Here is a 26,423-nt window from a genome sequence, read left to right on the forward strand (position 1 = left end):
ATAGGGGGGGAGTGTAACTCTTATTCCAGCGTACTGTATAAATATTTATTACAAACGTTTATTATTGGTAATTTTTTGGTTTTAACAGAATAGGTCAGTAACCAAAAATCAGATTTTCAGTAAACTACTCATTTTAATAAAAAGAACTGTTTAAATAGCTCGTTGCTCACACTATTTCTTATAATCGATATGTTTTATATTCTGGGGTACACCATTTATTATCTTTGATCTTAAAACGTCATTCTCGTACTTCATAACTGTTTCTTGTCCATTTTCAACTACTTTTGTGGTTGTCACTTTCTTACCATTTACAATTTTTGTCGATGTTGACACTTTTTTCATGTAGGAACCATTTGGGGAATTGCTGCAAATTAGTTATAATAAGAGTTAGTTATAATAATTTTGTAGTATAAAAACTAAAGTGGGATTTATTAACTTGGTATATAGGTTATACTTTGTTATTGTTTTGAAGCTATTTTGTTGAGGCATCTTAACACGTTGGTGGACATAACGTCTATAGACGTCTAATTTCAATTGATGTAATGTGACACGATGTCTATAGACGACATTTTTAGAATAACGAGTTGTGACAAAAAATCGGTGTCATTACATCTACAGATGCATATTAAATGTGCCACGATGTCCATCGCCATCGTCCACATGTTTACAAAAATGTTAAAAGTCATTGTTTTCATAAACTATAAGCGCTAAAAGAAATACAGCAATTTCCCTATTCTAGTTTGCAAAATACATATTATATAGTGTCACAACCAATGAACTGTCAACACTGATGGAATGGCCCCGTCCCATTCAAACAGTGAAGTGAGATTGGCGCCAACATACAAGAGAGAGGTCCTAGAGAGACAAAGAATTTGTCAGGTAAAATTTGCTACAACTACAACCAGAGTTGCCAGATGTGATTTTATAAATCCCCCACTTAGAGACTGAAATTCCCTCAAATCATCCAAATTTAAATTTTTGCCGCATTTTAATAAATTAGGCCCTATCTTCTTCGATTATATGAGAGTATAATATACATTTTTATGTGTACCTACATTCGCAAGTTTAATTTCCCATGACCCCTTAAAATCATCCATAATTTTCACCCCAAAAAATCTCCCAACCATTTCCGCTTAATGAAGTTCCACTATACGCTTTCAAATTACCCCAAAATTGTGGGAAATACCCCAATCTGGCAAACCTGACGTACCTGACTAGCACTGTCAATTTGTTTGTTTACGAAAGATGGCGATTATCTTCCCTCCTTTACCTGATTATCTTCTATCTCATCCTGGCGCCATTAAATTCACTTCATGGCGATTCCATCAGTGTTGACAGTTCGTTGGTCACAACACTTGCTTATTATATACATTTGACGCACTGTCCGTCGACGTGTTAATATAATTTACTATTTTTACAAGAATAAGCCACAGTTTTACTTTAAAATAAATTAGTTGTCCTCTCCATTTCCACTTCAGATATCGTTGAATCTTTAAGGAAAATTGCTGCTTATTCTATTACTCAAATGTAAAATTAAATCAAACTAAACATAATTTGTTTTGTACAAAATTAATTTATTATTATTGAACACATTTTTTAATATTTTTTTTTGTTCTAGGTAAGTTAATATTCTATTTAAAGAATTGCTTGGTGAGTGGTAAGGAAATTTATAATTATTATATGTATTATTTTATATTTAAAATATTGTAATAATAATGCCTTGTTAAAACATATACCCAGAAAACCGTTTATAATGGACTCCAGGGGACCTAGGGTTTTGTCTATTATAGCCGATTTCTATTACAACTAATAAGTCGTTTATTATGGACTGTCTACTATTCGTGATTTTTATCATTTGTAGTGGACATTTCATTATAAATGATTTTCCGAAAATCACACGATGTATGTTTTATTTATTAACAAATGCAAGAATACTAAAAACCGGATTTGATTGCACAATATGAGGAACAAGTTTTGACGATCTGTCTATTACAACCGATTTTTACAGGGGAAGGAACGGGAATTTGTGTCTATTACAGTCGATATTTACACTAAGTATTCTTTTTCTCATGATCATCTTTCAGTGCGTCACAGTTTTTCGATTTCTTTCTAACGTATTCAATTGTATATGACAGAAAAAAAGGCACGTCGGTGATTACTTCTAGTTCTGTGATTATTCTAGTTGTCGATAGATGGCGCCATAATTAAAAAAATAATTTTTTTTAATTAGATAATAATATTACAAATATAATCTGTATAATTTATAAGACTATACAAATTAAAGAAAATACCATTTTATAAATGCAAGAAACACATTTGATTTGGTTTTATTCCAAATTGAAAATAAAATGTGACAACTGTCAGATTTAACTAAAATGTCATGTTAGAATAAATGTCATAAATGTGTATTATCACGGACTTACCCTTTTTCCTATCATTTGTGACGCACTGAAAAATGATCATGAAAAGGACAATACAAACGATTGTCTAGTACAAATAATTACTATGCATTAACTCCATAACACTCGGAGGGTCTGGAGGATTTTTGTCCACTACAAGTGATAGTCTACTATAACTGATTTTATTATAAACGGTTTTTACTGTACTAGATTATTTTGGCAAGTTAGTCCAGAAACCGAAGCTTTTCACATCGCAATTTTTACAGAATGGATCGATTTGCATGAAAATTTGAGAATAAGTAGTGGATAGTCCGAGGATCAATATCTATATGATGCGAAAGGCGCTTTTACCATGGGGGTGGTTGCCACCCCATCTCAGGGGTGGAAATTTTTATTATATTTTGACCGCAAAAGTTAATAAAAACGTTCATTCTAAGTAGAAAACGTTATATACATCTTTTGATAACATTAATAGTTCTCGATTTATTCGCTATCGAAAGTGTTATTTTTATATCTAAAAAATCAATTTTTTTCGATATATACTCATTTACCATTCACTCAATTTTTGCCGTAGAAAAATTTTTTTTTAAACCAAGTTCTTAGGAATTAGTTGCCTAGAATTTTATATTGAAACATTTTTTCGTATCTCTGATGCTAAACTTTCTATTCTGAAAAGAATGGCATTTTTTTACCAAATTACACAAATTCGTTATTCACTTTAAACTCCAGTTTTTAAAAACTAATCACTCTAAGCCAGTCAAACTTCTAGAATCCATTAATAATACACAAATAAAGAAAAATAAGGCCAATAACTAAATACAGCGCTAACTTACATTATTATGCTTCCAATTGGATTTCTCCATTTTTTTTTTCAAAAAAATATATTGTTTTTGTAGCCGTAACTTTTTTATTTTTTATCTTAGAAAGTTTGGTTGAAAATAATTTTGTAGGTTTTTACAAGATCTAATAAGGCTGTTAATACTAAATTCTTTTAAAGTCTTCCATCACAAAAAGAAGTGACATTGAAAGTGTTGCTAAAGGTGGTTTTTGCATGTTATTACAAGTTTTAATTGTCAATAGCTCACTTAATTTTTGCCGTAGAAAAAAATTTTGCAAACCAGGTTCTTGACAATTAAATAAGCTAAAATTTTATATTTTCATATATTTTTTCGTATTTCTGATGCTAATCTTTCTATTCTGAAGAATAGGCATTTTTTACCAAACTACAAAAACTCATTATTCGTTTTAAATTCCATTTTTTTTAAACTAATCATTCGATGAAACTTTTAGAACCTATTAATAATATATAAATAAAGAGACCAAATCAGCTCAATGACTAATTTTAATTAGTGTGGTGATTAAGGGGTTGTTTCCGATTACTTTTTGCTGAAAACAAATAGGGACTGACATTCTTTTGATTATAATTCACTTAATTTTTAAGCTAGAGCCTTTTCTTTTATTTCTGGAGAAATATATTTTAGAATACTTTAAATTAGTTTCAATAAGTTATCCTCGAAAAAATACATAGTTTTCCCGTCTTTTGACTTTGAAACTACAATATGTAGCATTTGACGAAGAAGTGCTAGCATATAATAAAGTATAGCTCGATTACTATGGGTCTTAAAGAAAATAAAAATAAAGTTTTGTTTATTTTTTTTTTAAAAGCTACATGTTTGTTAAGTAAAGTTATTTTGATAAAACGAAAACTTTTTAAGTTATTAGCAGAAAACTGATTAAAACATTGATTTTTTCGATATAAAACACTTTCGATAGCGAATAAATCGAAAACTATTAATTTTATCAAATAAATGTATAGACCGTTTTTTGCTTATAATGAATGCTTTTACCAACTTTTGCGGTCAAAATATAATAAAAAATTTCCACCCACGAGATGGGGTGGCAACCACCCCCATGGTAAAAGCGCCTTTCAGCATCATATAGATTTTGATCCTTGGACTATTCACTACTTATTCTCAAATTTTCAAGCAAATCGATCCATTCAGTTAAAATTTCGAGGCTTTGTCCTATTTTAAGCTTCATTACTTGGACTAAGTGTAAAGTTACGAGAATAAACAGCAAACTTTCTTGCTGTATAAACCTACTCAAACCTACTGGTGTAGAAACCTACCTGCTGTATAAAGAATAAACCTACTTAAACTTCTTTTTTATACTTATACCGGGTGGAAGAAAAAAAAATGGTTTTCTTATGTTAAGTTTGAGACACCCTGTGGGGAGGACTGTAGGTAGTAAGTACGCATAAAAATCATATTGTAGTCTTATGTTTTGTGAACATCTTATTTTTTAAATCTTCCTGACATCTTTAGCAACAAAAAAATTGACGGTTTTATTCTTTAACATGTATTGTAACTGAAACAAAAGTTTGAGACACCCTGTAGGGAGTAAAAGGTACAAAGTTAGGTATATATCGAAATTATGTTGTAGTCTCATATTTTGTCAATATCTTATTTTTTTAGTTTCTCTGGTATCTTTAATAACAAAGAAACTAGACGGTTTTACTCATTAATATGTGATTTAACTGACCACATGCGATACGTGAGGAGGCCATGCCTTATCACACCACTAAGATGAAATTATTTCCTATATCTAGTGCGAAAGGAACAGAGTGTCCAAAAACAGAAAATCTGTACATTGGACCTCTGGCTATTTAAAGAGCCTCCACGTAGACACTAAATCCGCACTTACCCTCAAGAAAATTCCACCCCACACATCACAGATCATCCATTAAACAATCTCACCTCTCTTATGTTCCGCGTTACTCACTTGGTCGACAAATAACTCTTAAGGTGTCGACCAGAATTGTTACCGTTATATGCCTTTCTGTTTTTAAAGGTTTGTTAACTGTTATTTTTTATTGTTAATTTAGTTTCGTTTCAGTTAAAACACGTCATGTTAAAGAATAAACCCGTATAAATATATTCTTTATTTCTATAGCCTAAGTGCTAGTGAACCCTCCGACTAACGGTCTTCTTGTAAAGATAGAAATTTGTATAGTGATAATTCATAGCACACCAAGGCTAAGAACCATGACCTGGCAGGCATCAGCCCTGCACGTGTATCTACCAGGTGCATAGTTTAGGGGTAAAATAAACTTTCTCCTGTAAGGTTTAAATTTAAGTATGTGTTTGAGTAAGTCATTTAGAAGAAATGTGTACAATGACAGGCGATTCTGAAGAGCATAAGACCTTGCTTGGCGAGGGGAAGGATTAGGGGTTTTTCCTAAAATTATTTTTTTTGCATCGAACAAATTTTTTTTAGAATTTTAACTATTTATAATGGGAAATAAGCCACAATATTATTAAAAAATGATTTTTATTAACGTTTCGACGCCCAAATCGGGTGTCGTTTTCAAAATACAAAATACTACTAACATAAACAAAAATGTTGTTGCTTAGTAAAAAAATTCTTCTAATAATTTATTTAAATTATTAGAAGAATTTTTTTAAATTATTAGAAGAATTTTTTTACTAAGCAACAATATTTTTTGTTTATGTTAGTAGTATTTTGTATTTTGACAACGACACCCGATTTGGGCGTCAAAACGTTAATAAAAATCATTTTTTAATAATATTGTGGCTTATTTCCCATTATAAATAGTTAAAATTGTAAAAATGCCACAAGAAAATAGCTTCAGAACAATTTTTTTTAGGTTTTTTAAGCGATTAAAAATTTTGAAAATTGTGAAATCGGCCATTTTTAACCCTAAATCCGACATTTATCTAAAAATTTCAATGTTACCAAGGTACGTTGATATTCTTTAAACATTGATTGATGAAATTCCGAAGAGTTTTTTGCAATAAAATAACGAAAACCCCTTTATTTTTTTAATTGCTAATCAAGCGGGCGCGACACTGTAGTATAAGTGAGGACGTTTGAGTTTGCATAAATTCATTATCTCGAGAATGGGCAAATTTTAAGAGAAATCCTCAGACAGATCAATTTTTAGTTTTGAATTAGGACTTTTTGGCATACTTATATATAATACTAGTGACGTCATCCATCTGGGCGTGATGACGTAATCGATGATTTTTTAAATAAGAGTAGGGGTTGTGTGATAGCTCATTTGAAAGGTTATTTAATTCTCTATTCAGTAATATAAACATTAACATAATTATTTGTACAGGGTGTACAAAAAAAATTTGTCTTCTATTTGTCAAATTTAATCAAAATTAATTTAATTAAAAAAATGTTTTTGTATACCCTGTATAAATAATTATGTTAATGTTTATATTACTGAATAGAGAATAAAATAACCTTTCAAATGAGCTATCACACAACCCCTACTCCCATTTAAAAATATCATGGATGGATGACGTCACTAGTATTATATATATTCCAAAAAGTCCCAATTTAAAAATAAAAATTGACCTGTCTGAGGATTTCTCTTCAAATTTGCCCATTCTCGAGATAATGAATTTATGCCAACTCAAACGTCCTCACTTATACTACAGTGTCGCGCCCGCTTGATTAGCAATTAAAAAACAAAGGGGTTTCCGATATTGTATTGCAAAAAACTCTTTGGGATTTCATCAATCAATGTTTAAAGAATATCTTCCTACCTTGGCAACATTGGAATTTTTAGTTAAATGTCCGATTTAGGATTAAAAATGGCCGATTTCGCAATTTTCAAAATTTTTAATGGCCTTTAAAACCAAAACTATTAAACTACGAGAAAAATCACTAAAGACCTTTTCTGTTTGGAATGATTCAAAAAACCTAAAAAAAATTTGTTCGAAGCAAAAAAGTAATTTTAGGAAAAACCCCTAATCTTTCCCCTCGGCTGGCAAGGTTTTATGCTCTTCCGAATCGCCTGTCATTGTACACATTTCTTCTAAATGACTTACTTAAACACATACTTAAATTTAAACTTTAGAGGAGAAAGTTTATTTTTCCCCTAAACTATGCACTTTTCGATTCACCTGGTAGATACACGTGCAGGGCTGATGCCTGCCAGGTCAAGGTTTTTAATCTTGGTGTTCTATGAATTATCACTACACAAATTTCTAGCCTTACAGGAAGACCTTTAGTCGGAGGGTTCACTAGCAAGGCTACTAAAGATATCAGGACATTCAAAAAACAAAATGTTTACAAAACATAAGTACACTTCGCGTCAAAAAAAACTGGTATAAGTCTTATAACCGAAAATCGTGTTTTTCTAGTTGTGTAAATTGGTCTTGTCACATACGTCATTCTTATTTCTAGGCAACGTTGCCAGTTTAACTAAAATATTATATCAAACCAGGTAAAAGCAGGGCTGTGCGGCAGACCGCAAGTTTTTAGTAGGTTTACTAAAAATTAAAACAACATCGAGCATTCTCAATTAGTCAGTCACATTTATTTAAACATGCATCCTAAAAAATTCTCTTATTAATTTTGTAATGTTCCATCATCTCAATTAAGTACCCATAAATTTATTCGTGTTCTATTATAATTTATGACAGATATGACATGAATGACCGATAATAACTCTAGACATGACATTAAATTATTATGTTTAATTTAAAATCGAGAAATGTGAAGGGTTTCTCGTAAAGTTGTAGGATACTAATAAATAAAACACACTGGAAAAATTAAAATTTGAAATTAATACAAAATGAATAACTTTTACAGTGAATAATTGTGGAACTTAAATATTATGTATTACAATAAAATTCGAAACTGCTGAAATATTAAGCACATAGGTGGAAAATGTCGCCTGTCAAAATGTTCAATGTGTTTTATTAAATGTGTTCATTTTTTTTCGAATCATATATAATAAGAATTTTTCACAGAAATACGCCAAAGTTAGGCCACACACATTACCATAATGTGTATCGGTTGCGTTCCGTCACAGTGAAGTTATTATAAATATTGAAAATTTGAACTGTCAAAATTTTTATTTTATCATTTCTTGTTTAAAAAATAATAAAATTGATAAGATAGCCTCAGTTGAGGAGAAAGTAATAATAATAAAGATGTTTTATTTAGTCAATAGTGTGCGAACAATAAGGTAAATAATAACGTGGGCCTAACTTTTACACACATGCCTACTGTGGCAAATGTAGGTATTTTTCAAAAATGTTGGAATGTGTTTAAATCCTAGAACAATTTTAGCTTTTGTTTTTAATACAGATTTTAATCCCATACAAATAGCTTCTCATGATTTTTGTTGTAAAATGATTAGGGAAGCAGGAATTTAACAGTTTAGAATTTTACATTATAGTGTAGGAAACAGAGGTTGAACCTTGCAAAATGGACACAAGTCCGGTTTTATTTTTTTTCTGGCATATCAAGGGGTGCTTATTATAAGACTAACTTTTTCTGAAAAAATTTCGCCCCGGAACCCCCCTTTTCACCCCTTTAAAGGGGGTAATTTATGGTTTTTGCAGAACGTAGCCCTTCCTGTACCTTTTACAAGAAATTTCTTTAATAGAAATATGAAGAGGACTATATTTTCTACGATTTATTTCCGACAGCATCTCTCTATCATCCACCGTTTAGCAAGGGTGGCGCCCCAAAGTTGACAAGTTTTTAAAAAAGATGTTTTTAAAAAATATATATTTTTCCCTAACTGTAACGGAAATTAAAAAGAAATGCTGCGGAGATTATTCACAAATAGATGATTGATTTTTTGGTATAGGTTTCACTTAAGGGTAATTGCCCTTTTTTTAATTACAGGGTGTTACATTTTAAAAAACCCCTTTTTATACCATCTGAACCGTTTATGCTAGAGTAAAAAGACTTTCAGCGATTACCCATGTACTGGTGTTATTTACAAATTTGTATAATGCACCCCCATTTTTTCCCCGGAACCATAAAAAAAAAGAAGAATTAATAAATAAAGTGATTTTCTTGGAATCCTTCACACACAATGCCCTTCATTAATATGCTTCATATATCATTTTGTGCAAGTTATTATTACCCATGCATGGACACTAAAAGCGATTTCCTAGTGCAACCCCTGTAGCCAAAAACAATAAATAAAATGAGGGGTTGAAAATTTTTTTTTGTTTTTTGATCCATATGGGCATATGCTTCGTCAATAGTGCTTTTCAAAAATATATATGGTTATTGCAACATCCCTGCGCAAACCACCCCTATCCTTGAAAATATACTGCAGAAACTACCCCTATACCTTATCCAGCATGTTTTTACGATTTTCTCATTACCTATTCATTTTTTTTAAACAAAACTTATACAAGGTTAAAGACCACTATTTACTCTAAATATTAGGTCCTATTCATTTTTTTCGTTTAAGCAACCGTTACGGCACAGTGGCGCCGTAAACCTCATATATGCTTTGACGGGCTCCAGTTTTTGTATATTTTTTCGTCATCTGTTTGTTTTATTGATAAATTACTTATGTAAAATAAAACAACAGTGTAACCTACAAATCATGACCTATGCACATTTTACATTCTTTGCTCCCCAAAGCTACAGTGGTGGCCCAAAATAAACTTTTTCATATTTTCGCCACCTACACGCATTTTATTGCGTTAATGCTACCTTAATAGCACAATATTCACCCCTAAGTGGTCGCTAAGCAGTGGCGGATCCAGGGAGGGGCGATGGGGGCGATCACCCCCACCCCTCTCAAACCAAGTGATATTATATTTGAAGATTATAAAAATATTCATTTATTTTTATAGAAATACTTATATTATATTAATATTATTTTTATAAGAATGACTTTTTATGCTTTAGCGACAGTGGCGGGTCCAGCATCGTTAAGAGGGGGGTGCCAATTGGTTAAATTTCTATAAAAATAAATGAATATTTTTATAATCTTTGAATATAATATCACTTGGTTTGAGAGGGGGGGAGGTGATCACCCCCATTACCCCTCCCTGGATCCGCCACTGCGTAGCGACCACCTAAGGGTAAATATTGTGCTGTTAAGGTAGCATTAATGCAATAAAATGCATGTAGGTGGCGAAAATATGCAAAAATTTATTTTGGGCCACCACTGTGGCTTTGGGGAGCAGAGAATGTAAAATGTGCATAAGTCATAATTTGTAGGTTACACTGTGTTGTTTTATTTTGCATAAGTACTTTATCAATAAAACGAACAGATGACGAAACAAAAAACAAAAACTGGAGCGCGCCAAAGCATATATGAGGTTTACGGCGCCACTGTACCGTAACGGTTGCTTATACGAAAAAATGAATAGGACATAATATTAGAGTAAATAGTGGTCTTTAACCTTGTATAAGTTTTGTTTAAAAATAATACATAGGTAATGAGAAAATCGTAAAAACATGCTCGCCAAGGGATAGGGGTAGTTTCTGCAGTATATTTTCAAGGATAGGGGTGGTTTTCGCAGAGATGTTGCAATAACCATATATATTTTTGAAAAGCACTATTGATGAAGCATATGCTCATATGGATCAAAAAGCAAAAAACAAAAAAAAATTTTCAACACCCCATTTTATTTATTTTTTTTTGCTACAGGGGTTGCACTAGGAAATTGCTTTTGGTGTCCATGTATGGGTAATAATAACGTCCATAAAATGATATATGAAGCATATTAATAAAGGGCATTGTGTGTGAAGGATTCCAAGAAAATCAATGTATTTATTAATTCTTCTTTTTTTTGGGGTAGTTCCGGGGGAAAAATGGGGGTGCATTATACAAATTTGTAAATAGCACCAGTACATGGGTAATCGCTGAAAGTCTTTTTACTCTAGCATAAACGGTTCAGATGGTATAAAAAGAGGTTTTTTAAAATGTAACACCCTGTAATTAAAAAAAGGGCAATTACCTTTAAGTGAAACCTATACCAAAAAATCAGTCAATTATTTGTGAATAATTGCCTCATGATTTCTTCTTAATTTCCGTTACAGTTAGGGAAAAATATATATTTTTTAAAAACATCTTTTTTAAAAACTTATCAATTTAGGGCGCCACCCCCGCTAAACGGTGGATGATAGAGAGATGGTGTTGGAAATAAATCGTAGAAAATATAGTCCTCTTCATATTTCTATAAAAGAAATTTTTTGTGAAAGTTACAGGAAGGGCTACGTTCCGCAAAAACCACAAATTACCCCCTTTAAAGGGGTGAAAAGGGAGGTTCCGGGGCGAAATTTTTTCAGAAAAAGTTAGTCTTATAATAAGCACCCCTTGATATACCAGAAAAAAAAATAAAACCGGACTTGTGTCCATTTTGCAAGGTTCAACCTTTGTTTCCTACACTATTAAGTTACCTATGGCCCGTTTTACGATTCACCGCCATGATTTTTGAAGGTTATTTTTTGTATTTAGATTTAGTGCAATTCCATTATCTGTGCTGGCAACAACGCCGTGATTCACGAGCCATTGTGTCCAGTCTGAACACAGGTTTACATTGGGAAAAAAAAGTGTACCAGTTTTTTTTTGACGCGAAGTACAATACGATATCGATGTATACCTATACTTATATACTCTATTCCACGAACATACGCCTGTTTTGGATTACTTCGACAACGAATATTTTACTGTGCAAAATAAGAAGAACGAAAGTAAATTGCAAATTACATCGGAATAATTATTAGCGCCATTTACTTTCGTACTTTTCTTATGTTGCACAGTAAAATATTCGTTGTCGAAGTAATCCAAAACAGGCGTATGTTCGTGGAATGGCCCATAGCTTGTCTTCCCTACAGGGTGTTTTAAACTAAATATTAGAAAAACGTATCTTTTCTTCTACCCGCTATAAGTTAAAAAAAAATTAAGTTTGAGTAAGCCTTTGCCCAACTGTGTAAATACCAAAGAAAAATCTAAAAAATTAGCAGAATCCATTAATTTGTTCCTGAAAAAATCAACTATGAAAAGGAGCATAATTTTAGGTGATGCATAACTGTTGAAACTATGTTTAGCTAAGGGCCGGTATTTCCAACCTCACTTAAGCCAAAGCTTACTTTAAGCCTTTGCTTAAGCTTAGATGCCTATATTTCCACTTCAATTTGAGGCTCAAGCCTAGGTTTAAACCAAATAATTTTAATCTCGCGCGGGAGTTGGTTTAAGGCTTTGCTTAAAATTTGTTTTCTGTTTTTTGAGGTTATTTCTATAGATTATTAATTATAGAGTTGTTTTGAAAACCAACTTTTAAGTAATAACGTTATTATTGGATTATTAAATAATATTTAATATATATTAATATATTAATTAATATATTAATATATTATATTTATTAATCGTAATAACGATTATTAAAATTCTTACTACTTTTGGAAGGTGTAGGCACATGAAAATTGTTTATTTCTACAATGCTTGGTAGGTATATTTATTTTACAAAAATAAACTTACATTCCAATTTGACATTTTAAGGAATATATCCAATAAACCAAATTACAAAGACGGATCTATTGCTTATGCAAAATAACAATAAAAATATAACCAGAGAAAATATAGACAATAAACTAAAAACACATTGTAGTAAAAATAACATTGATACAGATGACAAGATAAAATTAAATGTCAAAGTAGTGGTTTTTACCTCAGAACAGTTAGCTCTGGCACTTTGACGTATTCCCCAAGAAGCAATTGGACGTAATATAACGACGTCTTAACGTTGGATTAAATGCCCCAACGTTAATACGCGACGTTGCGACGACGGTCAGAAAACCGCTATTTGCACCTAAGTGGGGAATAGAAATACGGGATGCCTCGACGTCCCCCTCTCGACTTCTCAGCTCGAAATATTTTATCGTCAAATTACGTTAGTTTTTAGGACTTTGGTCTTGTAAAGTAATAGTATAAATTTCTCTACCACAGAAGTACGGCCGACACACTTTATTTTTACCAAATAGGTTAATAATCTTGGAGGATATTAAATCATCAGAAATTAAGATGCATTACGGCCTGTTGATACTTATTTAAGTAGGTTCCTACTCTATTCAGAATATAACCTAAGTGACTTTTATAATTATTTTATTAATCATCTGCCTCATTGCATAATGCGGTCGAAAATTTACAAACGCAAGGAAGTGTACTGTTACACTAGGTATAAAAATTGCTAAAAGCTGAAAGCGCCTCAGAAATTTACAGGTTAAATCGAACAAAACGGTAAAAATACAAATAACCATCATCGTAATTAAAAAAAAAAACATATTGTTACGTCTAGACCCATACAAAATTATCCTTGACTTATAGAGTGAGCACGTAAAGGTTGGAATAAATTCATTTTCTCAAGAACGGACGAAAAAAGAAAAAAATCCCGAAACAGGTCAATTTTTATTTTTAAATTAAGACTTTTTGGCATATATATCATACTAGTTACGTCACCCATCTGGGCGTGATGACGTCATCGATATTTTTTTTAAATGGGAATAGGGGTCGTGTGATAGCTCATTTGAAAGGTAATTCCATTCTTTATTCAGTAATATAAACATTAACATAATTATTTATACAGGGTGCCCAAAAAAATTTTTTTTGAATTAAATTTATTGACATAAAAAGAAGAATGAGTGTAATTTATTTAATTCAAAATACATTTTACTGCTATCAGAAAAGAGGAAAAAATGTGTTTTTGGCAAATAAATATTGTTTTTGGCTTAAATTCAATATTAAAGCAGCTACCCACCAGCCTCGTGACAATTTGAACATTTAATTTAAGCGAAAAGCAATGATTATTTTTCAAATATACATTTTTTTCTGTTTTCTGCGAGCAGTAAAATGTATTTTGAAATAAATAAATTACATACATTCTTCTTTTTATGTCAATAAATTTAATCCAAAAAAAAATTTTTTGGACACCCTGTATAAATAATTATGTTAATGTTTATATTACTGAATAGAGAATTGAATTACCTTTCAAATGAGCTATCACACGACTACAATTCTCATTTAAAAAAATCATCGATGACGTCATCACGCTCAGATGGGTGACGTCACTAGTATGATATATATGCAAAAAGTCGTAATTTAAAATTAAAAATTGACCTGTTTTGGGATTTTTTTCCAAAGTCGTCCATTCTCGAGAAAATGAATTTATTCCAACCTTTACGTGCTCACTGTATATAAACAAAATTCGTTAATTAAAATCAAATATTCATTAAAATCTAGCAAAAAAATTGCCAAACATTATGTTTCAAAAAATGGCTGAACCATGGCGATCTTTCATTAATGGCGGATTTGACTCGCGACCTAAATTGCACTACATTTTAACTGATTTGGACAAGGACACCCCCTGCCGACCTTTAGTATAACCTATTTTTACCTGGCACACCTCGAATTTACCTATTGGTATACCTAATACGTCCTAAAGTAAGCGCAAACAACCTGGTCTTGACGACAGACTCCAGACGACCGGTCGTCGTCGTGAACACGCCTTAATCTGGTGGATGATTTTTCATTCAATAAATTGTTATTGTTAATATACTGTTTATAGAAAAACTAAAAAATCAAGTGTAAAAAAGTAAGGTTATGTTATGCAATGTAATATCTGTCATATTATAGTCAAATAAGTCAAGATGAGTCAAGTCAGATAGGCCCTAATCAGCAAATTTTTACGTCGTTTTTTAGTTGGAAACTTAACAACCAATTGTCGAAAATTTACGAAGTGGATAGTCGTCGACGTTTTTTAGTAAATTACAGGTATCTAAAAACTTTGACGTCAGGTTAACGTATACAACTTTACTTAAGTACTACGTTGTTATTACCTACGTTGTATTGTCGTTCTCACCTTCCCGCAAGTACACGCAGCAATCTACCATATACCTACTGAGAAAACACCCGACGTCTCCTGAACGTTGGGTTCGATATTAATAAATACTCTGTAATCCCCGACGTTGAGCAGTCGTTAAATGTCTTTCAGTAAATTACATTGTAGTATAAAGGTTATACCCGACGTCAGCTTAACGTTAAACCTTAACCTAATAATTAACGTTGGTATTCTCAACGTTGGATTGTCGTTGTCGTCTTCCCGAAAAATACGTCTACCATACTCGATAAAACACCAACGTCCTCTGAACGTTGGCATCTATCCTAAAAAATAAGTTGTAATTCCCGACGTTGAGTAGTCGTTGATGTATGCCACTTAATTGCACTTATACTACAGATAGGTTAAGACCGACGTCAGCTTAACGTCAAACCTTATCCTAATAATTGACGTCGTTATTCCCGATAGCGGTTGGTCATCAGATTATATTACTTATTAGCAGCAACGTTGGTCCATAGGAAAAACAGACGTTGTCCTTGGTTAAGGCTTATTGTGAACCAATTTTGTCCTTATATTTAACGTCCCATTAGGACAAAATTGGTTGCAGGTCGTAAAATTGCTACTTGGGTCAGAGGTACCAAACCAATTAACTTTACAGCTGAGCATCAGTTTAATTAAGAGAATGATGGAAATACGGCACCCAGCTTAAGCTTCTCCTTAACTTTTGACACAGGCTTAGCTAAGCAAAAGCTTAAGTAGCTATTGAAATACCGGCCCTTAATGTCTAAACATCGCCAAACCATTAAAATTTTAATGTTTCGTTTTAAAATGCGATCAATCGTAATCCCACCCTTTAACAAACAATCCGATCTACCTGGCATTATTAAAAAATCTATAAAAAATAATCATTTTATCTGCCTTAGAATTTAGGGCGCACAGATACATTGAGTTTTGATGTGTCATCTCAATTCACCAACATTTTTATCTATGTAAAGCCGACCACTTACGGTACTGCGGTGTCGTTCGACAAGATAGTCGATAATATGAACCCTGCAGTACTGCAGCAGGTAAGCAAGTCTCTTTTTGGTCAAATTGTACGATTTTGTTGAATGCAGGGTCACACATGATCAAAATTTTTGCCAATTAGTCGAATTCGATAAAATTGACACCTCAATACCGTGAATGGCCGGTTTAAGATTGTATCACCGTTCTGTAAGATCAACTGACCAAAGATAAGTCTATGGTACTGGTTGATCTTGTAGACAAATATTCATGCTCTACTTATTTTTATTGGTTCTCGGTTAAAACTGACCATCCTTACTGTGAAACGTCCAGTGTATAGTAGTTGAAACTAGCTACGTTGAAAGGACTGAAAAACTTTTACTTACGTTGTTAAAATCATTAAAACTAAAAATAATGCGCCAGTAAGTCGATGGATTAAGAATTAGATTCAACATATGGATGCAATTCATCCCTGCTCGAATAAAGGCAAGTGCTATTTTAGTGGGAGGCAACGACCAATAATAACGGAGGAGTTATATTCTCGGATAGACAGACGGACGGACAGCCAGGTATGAAACCGAAAGTGTATATTTGTCCTCGTCTTGCTAAGGCGCGTCGAAACATATAAGGATTCGTCCTCGAAACAAGGCGCATAACAGACTTCTCAAAAAATGAATGGTCCGATCCATTCATCTGACTTTTCGGCTAGCCGACCTCAACTCATCCGTAGCTTGACGATTTACACGTAAAACTCAACGAAATAACAAGTCGATGAGCAAGCGAACATACATTCTCTCCGTAGGCATTAAACGGCAGGTACGGCATATTTAAATCTGCCGGTCGGTGTTTCATTTGGAAGCATCGGCAAAAATTGTCAAAAATAATCACGCCGTTTTACGTCGTTTAATTGATATTGTAATTTTTTCAAGTTGTCAGGAATTATCATTTAGTGGACACGGTGGATTGAAGTATTTGTTAAAAATCAAAGTAATTATAGAGAATTAATAAAATTGTTTTAGAAATATTTACTTTCTGATTCGAAGTGTACTCGTAATACAGAATGAACTAATACATATAATCAAATAGTTACATTTTGAATAACTTTATTGAATCTGAGATTTAGAAAACCATTTGTTTTTCGCTGGAAGTAAATGAAACTTCTGATTATCATGTCATTCACAATTATCAAGTATTATTGTTGTTCAATACGCGTCACGTGCTAATATTTATGAGAGGTTTTTATGTTTTACAGACGTGAGTAGAAGCAATAAGGCAGAATATAATTTTGGTGTTTTAAAGAACAGATTAAAATTTTTTTATATAAAAAATAAATTGGTAGGGCAAACTGGGGCAATCTTATGGCGGCGTTGCTGTGATGTGTGGTGAATTGAATGGTCTCCAGGCAAAAGTTAAAACTGTTGCATCACAAGCTTTATTAACTCACTATTATGCGCATATAATGAAATTAGTTTTGCATGATACGTGTAAAAAAATAAAGAATATCGTCTTTTCTTGCCAGTTTAGCTCACCTAAACGAACTACTGCTTTAGACAAAATTTGTTTAAAAAAAAGCAAACGGTTTGTCAGACGCAAGGAAATTTTAAATCTCGGTTAGTTTTATCTAAGCAGATTATCTCTGGTAGGCAGTTTTAGTATCTGTAGCAGATTTTCGTGAACAGCTTTTGGAAGTTTTTGATTTTATTATCGAAGTCGACGATTTTGAAAGTGGCGATACCTCGATCCGTGAAGCAATCGGTTTGAGAACTTTATTAAATAATTACTCTTTTAATATTCTTTTAAATATTTTTAAGACAAAGTTTGCCCAAGATATTCACTGTTGTTCAAAATCAGTCAACTGACATTATTTATTCCAAAAATAAAATTAGAAAGCTGGTGCAAAATCTCAGAGATTTTCGTAATGATATTAGTTTCCAATATAAACGAAGTGACGTTTTGGATTCGCTTGATATTTCCGACCCATCCCAAAAAAGACAATGACATGATAGATATCTAGAAAAACGAGTAGGTATACTTGAAATTTTTGATACCTACTATTATATGCAAATAGATACTCGTTTTTCGAATTTTGAAGATTTGCAAATTTTTGACCTCTTTGACGATTCAAAATTTAAAAGATACCTTCGCCAAAGAATTTCCAAGATATTTATTATTACAAGTTAGGTACTTAAAAATTATGCCGATCCAAATATTTTCAGAAAGTGGGATAAGTTACAAAATATGTATGAATAATTCTATGTAGTAAGTACTGCAATTCATTACAACAAACTGTTTATCAATTTTCTTATTACCACCAATTTCTGCCTCAAATAAACGGTATTTATCTTGTCTCAAAAGAATCAACACGTATTGTCAAAACACCATGAAACAAGAGAGAATGTCAGGTATATCAAATAAAAAAAAAACAAAAAACAACAAAATCTCCTATGATGATTTAAGCCTTTTAGTTTGATGGTATACCTATATGAGGAGACCAAAAAACCTTGCCGACCCTGTCTTTAAGGCCACGAGCCGCCACTGACGTACTATTTTGGCGACGTTATAACAGTACTTCCGATTGCAACTCTGAATCCGGAATTCCTAGGTCAAACTTCTCACCTTTAACACCACCCTTTGGTTACAAGCTTTCATTCGATATCTCATTTGCATTATATCTGGTCTAAAGACGGAGGAGTTGTGTCTATAAAGACTCTGAGATAGACAGAAATGAACATTTCTAGATTTCCACATTTTTTCAAAATGGGTGAAAGCAATATTGCTACAATGACCAATAGAAATGGTCGTTATATGAAACCATGCGATTATTATTTTTTGTATTGCCCTTTCAACCTTGTCTACTTTTGGATTGCCCTATTATTGACTTTAATTATTACTTACCCAGAACTAAAGGAACTTTCCATAGAACTGAACGCTGTCCCGAAATTTTCTCCTGGCTCTGATAAAAATCCATCAAGGAACCCACCACCCATAGGACTAAAAAGCGACATACCAGTACTGCTGCTGGGATGATTGTTGCGATTAAATCCTGATCGATTTTTGCTTCGGTGAGATAAAAAGCCCTCGCCAAAAAAGTCGAAAATACTAGATCCAAAAAATTCACGGAAAACTTCTTCAGGATCCCTGTAACAGATATAATTTATTTTTAATAGAGATTACATAAAAATTTTTTAAGGTTTGTGTTATTTAAAACTATAATATATAAAAGTTAATGATAAACACAAACAGGTTTTAAGCATATATTATTTTTGTTCTTTGTTCTATTATACAGTGAGGACGTTTAGGTTGGAACAAATACATTTTCTCGAGAATAGGCCATTTGGGAGAGAAATCCCGAAACAGGTCGATTTTTATTTTTAAATTATGATTTTTTGGTATATACATAAATATATCATACTAGCGACGTCATCCATCTGGGCGTGATGACGGAATCCATGATTTTTTTAAATAAGAAAATATGAGTACGGGTCGTGTGATAGCTCATTTGAAAGGCTATTTAATTCTATATTCAGTGATATAAACGTTAACCTATTGATTTATAGAGGGTGTCCAATTTTTTTTTTAAATTATTTGAAAGAAAAAGAAGAATGTATGTAATTCATTTAATTCAAAATACATTTTAGTACTGTCAGAAAACAAAAAGAAATTTTGATTTGACAAATAAATACTGTTTTTCGCTTAAATTAAATGTTAAAGCTTCCACCCACCTGTCCCCTAGCAGTTTGAATATTGAATTAAGCGAAAAGCAATGCTTATGTGTGAAATAAACATTTTTACCTGTATTCTGACAAAAGTAACGTGTATTTTGAATTAAATAAATTACATTCATACATTCTTCCTTTTTTGGTAAATTAATTTAATTAAAACATTTTTTTGACACCCTGTATAAATAATTATGTTAGTGGTTATTTTACTAAATACATTATTGAATACACTTTCAAATGATCTAGCACACGACTCCTATTCTTATTTAAAAAAATCATCGATTACGTCATCACCAGGCCCGCCTAGAGGGCGGTACAGTCGGTACATTTTACCGGGGCCCGGCGATGTAAGGGGCCCGGCGTCGACCAGACCAAAGACGTAATAATCGGCTATATTTAATATGCCCTTTACCTCTATTTTGAAATATATTTTATTGTGTTGCGACATCATACGTTGTTATTTTGGTTACGGTGCCGGCGCACTGCTTTCATTAGTGCTGTATTAATTAGTGCTGAATTAATAAAGCTCTAAGAAGAAGCAATTATGTTTAAAATATAACAACGGTACACACATATGCATATTATATGTGTACTAATGTCATCAATTTGGTTTAAAATTTTTTCAAATTTTACAGTGCAGTCAGCTAACTTTGGATATGGAGATTAAAAATATATCAGGGCTCCTTTAGATGCTGATTTGTAAACAAACGACCACATTTGGATGTGAAAAGTGGAATTTTGATATTTTAAGAAAACTTGTGTGGCATATTTAGTAATAATGATTGACTTATCCTCCCTTTTTAAGAAGCCAGGAATATTGATAAAAGGATATTTAAAATATTTAAAAATTACTAAAAACATGGTTTTTCTACTTTCCTTGCTTATAACTTCAAAAGGATTCATTTGAAGCAAAGTCGTGCGGAAATTAAATTAACGATAATTGAATTTTCTATTCGATACGGCTGGTTAAAAATGTTTTAATTTATTACCCTTGCATAAATGGAAATAAATAGAAAACATGGGAGAAAATAAGATTGTTTTTAATCAATGATTTTCAACCACTTAAATTGCACTTAGTACTTTCATCATTCTCCCAGAAAATTTTTGTCATATATAATAAGTCCACCAAATTTCATTAAAATCGATTTAATATATTTCGCATAATAATTCTAAATTAAAAATATTTAAAATATTGCACAACAAAAACTATACCATATAGAAGTTTGCCATTTTTTTTAAATAAAAAAAGGCACTCTATATAATTATCTAACGTACTTTATAAAATTGAAATATGATGATTTGGGCGACCTCTATGTAAGATTTACAAAAAATTAGAAATTCATGGTCACCATTGTTGAAGAATCTAAATTAGTTGCCAGCAATTATGGAATAAATCCAGAATTTACATGAAATAAAGAAAAATGATGCAAAAAGCCTGCGAATTTTTTGATGATTTACCTGGGCCTAGTACTTACGTTAATAATAATATTGAGCCCGGCGCAATATTTCGCTGTGAAATATTTAATATTGTCATAGATTGTATTATTAGCAATTTAAACAAAATATTTAATGCGGTAAACGAAATTCATTTACTATTAAAACATTTTGTGGACATTCCGAGATAAAGATGACGACAATATTAAGAAAAAAATTGATAATGACATCAGAGAAGAATTGATAGATGAAATTTTTCGTTATTTGAGAGCGACATATAATGATAATATTGGTGAATCTTATCTTTCTCCAATATATTTACTTATTAAAATCTCAAATTTGAGTCATTATTTCCTAACTTCGTTATTGCGTTAAGAGGATTTTACACATTACCAGTGAGAGTTGCAGAAGCGGATTGATCCTTGATCCTTTAGTTGTCTTTCTCGCATAAACAATGTTAGGAGATCTAAAATAATGAAACAGGATTTGTTAACTGGCCGAGCAACTTAGTGCGTTAAGAATGATTTGATAAAATCATGCGATTTTTTGAAAATATAGACATCTTTGCCAATCTGAAAACTCAAAAAGCAGCTGTATTATAAATATTTTCACTATTAATATAATCAAAATTTAATAAAATTTATAGTTGAAATGTTTCTTATTAGGTATGGATTTATTACTGATAATTTTATTTCTAGAAAAATTAAACAATTTTTTTGTTCTTCGCTTTTTGCCGGGGGGGGGGGGGGGGCACTTTTCACTTTTTGCCGGGGGCCGACTCTTCACTTCTTACCGGGGCCCGACCATTCCTCTCGGCGGCCCTGGTCATCACACCCAAATTGATGACGTGACTAGTATGCTATACATGCGAATAATCGTAATTCAAAAATAAAAATCGACCAGTTTCGGGAATTCTCTCCCAAATCGCCTATTCTCGAGAAAATGAATTTACTCCAACCTAAACGTCCTCACTGTATATAATAGGCATGTTTTTGTTTCTCGCAGAACATATGACAGAGCCGTAAAAGTACATACATTGTGGAGTTCGAATTCTGGAGAAACTATTAACAACATCTGATATGCATATAAAACAGCGTTTATAGTTGAAAGTTTAAAAGATCTTGAATTCTTTATAGATAGAGTTACTACAAAATGAATCAAAGACGTTCTGAACAAAAATGATAGGCTGCAAAAACGCTTTCTACGCATGCATTTTTAAGGTATTGAAACAGTCGAAAGTCGCTAGAGACCAAATCTGGCGAATACGGTGAATGTTCCAACAATTGGAAGTTTAATTCATTGATTTTAACCATTGTCAAAATGCTCATAAGACACGGTGTACCTACATTGTCCTGATGAAAAATATTTTTTTTCTTCTACAGACCGGGTATTCTTTCACGAATTTTTTACTTCAGGTGGTCTAAGAGGTTACACCAATATTCATAATTTATTGTTTTACTAGTTTGCAACTTATACACAAACAAAAATTCTTTCGTATTCCAAAATGCTAACACGTTCTTGGCCGATATCGGAGCCGAAAACCAGGCTCACATCACTCTTTAGCCTCTTGTTTAAGACGAATATTAGGACCAAAAGCACAAAAATGGACATATTAAACCAAGCCATGGACCAACCCATGGTAATGACGATACGAGAATAATGAAAATAACCGATGAGCTCGACGAACTAATGTAGAGCGTAAATTGTACGATATGTAGTCACTGACTTGCGATGTTTAAAAAGACTGCCAGATAGTATTGTAGAATAATACAAATATGAAAACCGCAAGAAAAAACGACCAAGGAGAGCTTCGTAGAGCGGGCTCTAAAAGCCATGTTAAAAATGAAAAGCAGTTTAACAAAATACAATAATTGAAATAAATATAATAGTCCAAGAGGCAGCGCTGAAAAATTTCTTTGAATTAACTAAAGCTAGATTTTTCACATTTGATTACTGTGATTGTGTAGAGTTGTAGAGAAACATACTGCGGTTGGTCAAGCGAAACGTAGAACAGGGGATACTGAGAGGGTATCAAAGTTGCTTTCCTACGAAGGTAATTAAATCCATTTACTTAAGCTGAAAATCAGTACACACATTCTAATTTAAATATAAATAAAAGTTACTATAGTCGGTCAGCTGTATGACGTGACAGAGCCGGTCGGTCGGCCCCAGTGAATGTACATGGTTATTCATTATATTTTGACCCCCTGGTAAACTGATTTATTTAGAGAATTAGAACAAAATGTAAAATAAAAGTGTTATTCGATTTTTAAATTATGATTTTTTGATATATATATCGTTCTAGTGACGTCATCCATTTGGGCGTGATGACGTAATCGACTATTTTTTTAAATGGGAATAGGGGTCGAGTGCTAGCTCAATTGAAAGGTTATTCAATTTCCTATTCAGTAATATAAACATTAACACAATTAGTTATACAGGGTGTCCAATAAAATTTTTTTTAATTAAATTAATTGTTTAATTAATAATCCAAAAATTTTTTTTGGACACCCTGTATAAATAATGATCTTAATGTTAATAGTACTGTATAGAGAATTGAATAGCCTTTCAAATGAGCTAGCACACGATCCCTATTCTTATTTAAAAAAATAGTCGATTACGTCATCACGTCCAGATGGATGACGTCACTAGTACGATATATAATATGTCAAAAAATCATAATTAAAAAATCAAATAACTTTTGTATTTTACATTTTTTTCTAATTCTGTAAATAAAGTAGTTTACAAGGGGGTCAAAATATAGTGAATAACCCTGTACATTCATTGGGGGCGACCGACCGGCTCTGTCCCGTCATACAGCTGACCGACTATACTAACTTTTATTTATATTTAATTTAGAATGTACTGATGTGTGTACTGATTTTAAGCCTTAGTAAATGGATTTAATTACCTTCGTAGGAAAGCAACTTTGATATCCACTCAGTAACCCCTGTTCTACGTTTCGCTTGACCGACCGCAGTACTCGACACAATCACAGCTCACACAAAATTTAGCTTTAGTAAATCCAAAGAGATTTTTCAGCGCTGTCTCTCCGTCTATAAGATATGTGTATTGAAAGTACATAAAATTAGTTAATTAAACACGGTTAAGATGTTCAATAAAATGAATAGATTGACTCAATCGAAAGGAAAACTAATTATATGGGACAGCCTGAAAAAGAAACAACTAAACGATGACCTGACAGATCTAACAAAAAGTATAGATATGAAAACAATAAATACAATAAAAACACAAAATATGCAATTGCAACCATTTGAAACAATACGTGAAAACCTTTAAAAAATACTATATAGGATGGAATAGAATGCAAATGATAAATGCAGAGATATGCGTATTTGCAGAGGACGTAGTATTATTTGCCGAAACAGAAGGAAAACTGAAGCACAATTTAGAAAAACGAAAAAGAAGCTAAAAATACAACCTAAATGTAAATAAAAGAGGACAGAGATGATGAAAATAATTAGGAAAAAGACACGGATGATCTAATCGAAGTGGAGATAGATCAACAAAAATTAGAGCAATAAACGTATACAAAGACCTGGAAACAGTAATAAATAACAGGGGAAGTATCGAGGATGATCTATATAACAGACTAGAGAGTACAGACAAAATATTCCAGACACTAAGTAAATGATTGCTCAACAACAAAAAATATCAAGGAAAACGAAAATGACAATATATGAAACAATAGAGGCCAACATTGAGTACATGAGTATATTGAGTACCGTATTGAGACAGACTTAAAATCAAACCGTTACTTGACAAAATAAAGGATACAAAGTTAACATGGTTCGGTCATCTAACACGAATGGACAGTAACAGGTAAGTGAAAAGAGTGTGGGAAGCTAAAATAATAGCGAAAAACAAAAAAGCAGACCAATAAAAAAATGAAAAAGCGACATAGCAGATATATTACAGAATAAGGGAAAATCTTGGCAAGAAGCAATATAAATGGCGAAGAATAGGATAGACTGGAGAAAATTCACCAAAAGCTAGAAGCACGTCCTTTGACAGCTATCTGTAGAAGAAGAACGATTATAATACATGTATGTAACAAGAATAGAATAAAATAAAATTATGCAAGTTATGCAGTACTAAACTCATACCGCTCTTGGAAAAGAAACCAAACAACACATATACGAGTAGTAAAATGATAATTATTGTAAGGGGCATAATGAAGCAATTTGCCTAAATTAGTACTAAGACCTAGTTATTTTTAATTACGACCAAAAATTTACCTAAACGTAAAACTAAAACCATTTCTTTCAAAATCAAACAAGTTTCCAAAGCTGGGCGTTGATGTTCTCTCCGGGTTTATAGTTCCATAATTATCATAAGTTCTTCTTTTCTTACTATCAGACAACACCTCGTAAGCTTCTGAAATCTCTCGAAACTTCTTGGTTGCTTCTTCCTTATTATCTGGGTTTTTATCAGGATGCCACTTTAGAGCCAATTTCTTATATGCTTTTTTTATTTCTTCGGTAGAAGCATTTTTGGAAACTTTTAGAATCTTGTAATAATCTGACATAGTATTGTACAGTAGAAGCGGGTTTCTAAATTTATTAATTTTTCATGGAAAAGCAAATGCCTTCTTTTCCAAATATATGTCAAAACATTTGACGTTTTACGTAGAAGTTAGACTTATAATTTGGAAGTGTTTGTATACATTACATATAGCAAGTTATAACACAATGATACCTTGCTGGTAAGGGTGTAGGTGCAAAATTTCGGCTTCAGTGCTTTTTAAATGCATTTATTTATTTCGAATCCTGAGAAAACTAATAAATGTTTTTGAAAAATTTAAACGCAGAATGAAAGATTACATTATTGCCGAGGGCCGAAACTCCCTTAGAATAAGTTTCTTTTGAATGAGATATTTGAAATTAAAAATCACACTAAATTTTCTCTTTTTTTTTCACCCCTGTAACTTATCAAAATAAACATTATAGAACTTTTCATGTTCTACGTGTAATACCTGTAATATTTCTGTGACTATAATGTGGCACTTCTGATTACATGTTTTTAACCGGAGATGATATAAAAACCGGAAGTATATATTTATTTTCGTCGTGGTAAGGCGCGTCGAGTAATATATCGCTCGTACTATTTCAGTGACTTTAAAACAGTACTTCCGGTCAGGCCCGGATCTACAAATTTTGGGCCTCCCTGCAAACCACACAAAGGGCCCCCATGAGCGGTTCTAGGTATTTTCG

The 26,423-nt window shown here is 32.2% G+C and overlaps 2 protein-coding genes across 4 annotated transcripts in view; one reads left to right on the forward strand and one right to left on the reverse strand.

Moving 5' to 3' along the window:
- Positions 1 to 26,423, forward strand: part of LOC114326819 (uncharacterized) — a 672,802-nt gene that overhangs the window by 319,503 nt on the left and 326,876 nt on the right. The window lies entirely within an intron of this gene.
- Positions 45 to 25,827, reverse strand: LOC114326821 (dnaJ homolog subfamily B member 6-like). The gene is made up of 3 exons (XM_028275269.2): positions 25,449 to 25,827; positions 18,932 to 19,174; positions 45 to 364 (listed from the first exon to the last, which is right to left on the reverse strand). The coding sequence occupies exons 1-3, from the start codon at positions 25,736 to 25,738 to the stop codon at positions 172 to 174; spliced, it is 726 nt and encodes a 241-aa protein (XP_028131070.1). The 5' UTR covers positions 25,739 to 25,827; the 3' UTR covers positions 45 to 171.

This window comes from Diabrotica virgifera, chromosome 7 (assembly GCF_917563875.1).
Source record: "Diabrotica virgifera virgifera chromosome 7, PGI_DIABVI_V3a".
In the NCBI taxonomy this organism is placed as follows: domain Eukaryota; kingdom Metazoa; phylum Arthropoda; class Insecta; order Coleoptera; family Chrysomelidae; genus Diabrotica; species Diabrotica virgifera.

Bases quoted from the DNA above. Each gene is read 5' to 3' on its own strand.
- LOC114326821 (XM_028275269.2), bottom strand. From the start codon at position 25,738: ATGTCAGATTATTACAAGATTCTAAAAGTTTCCAAAAATGCTTCTACC. The intron at 19,175-25,448 runs GTAAATTTTTGG...TATCTGTTACAG, and splicing joins GGTTTTAGTTTTACGTTTAG to GGATCCTGAAGAAGTTTTCC. The intron at 365-18,931 runs GTAAGTAATAAT...ACTAATTTGCAG, and splicing joins GAAAGTTCCTTTAGTTCTGG to CAATTCCCCAAATGGTTCCT.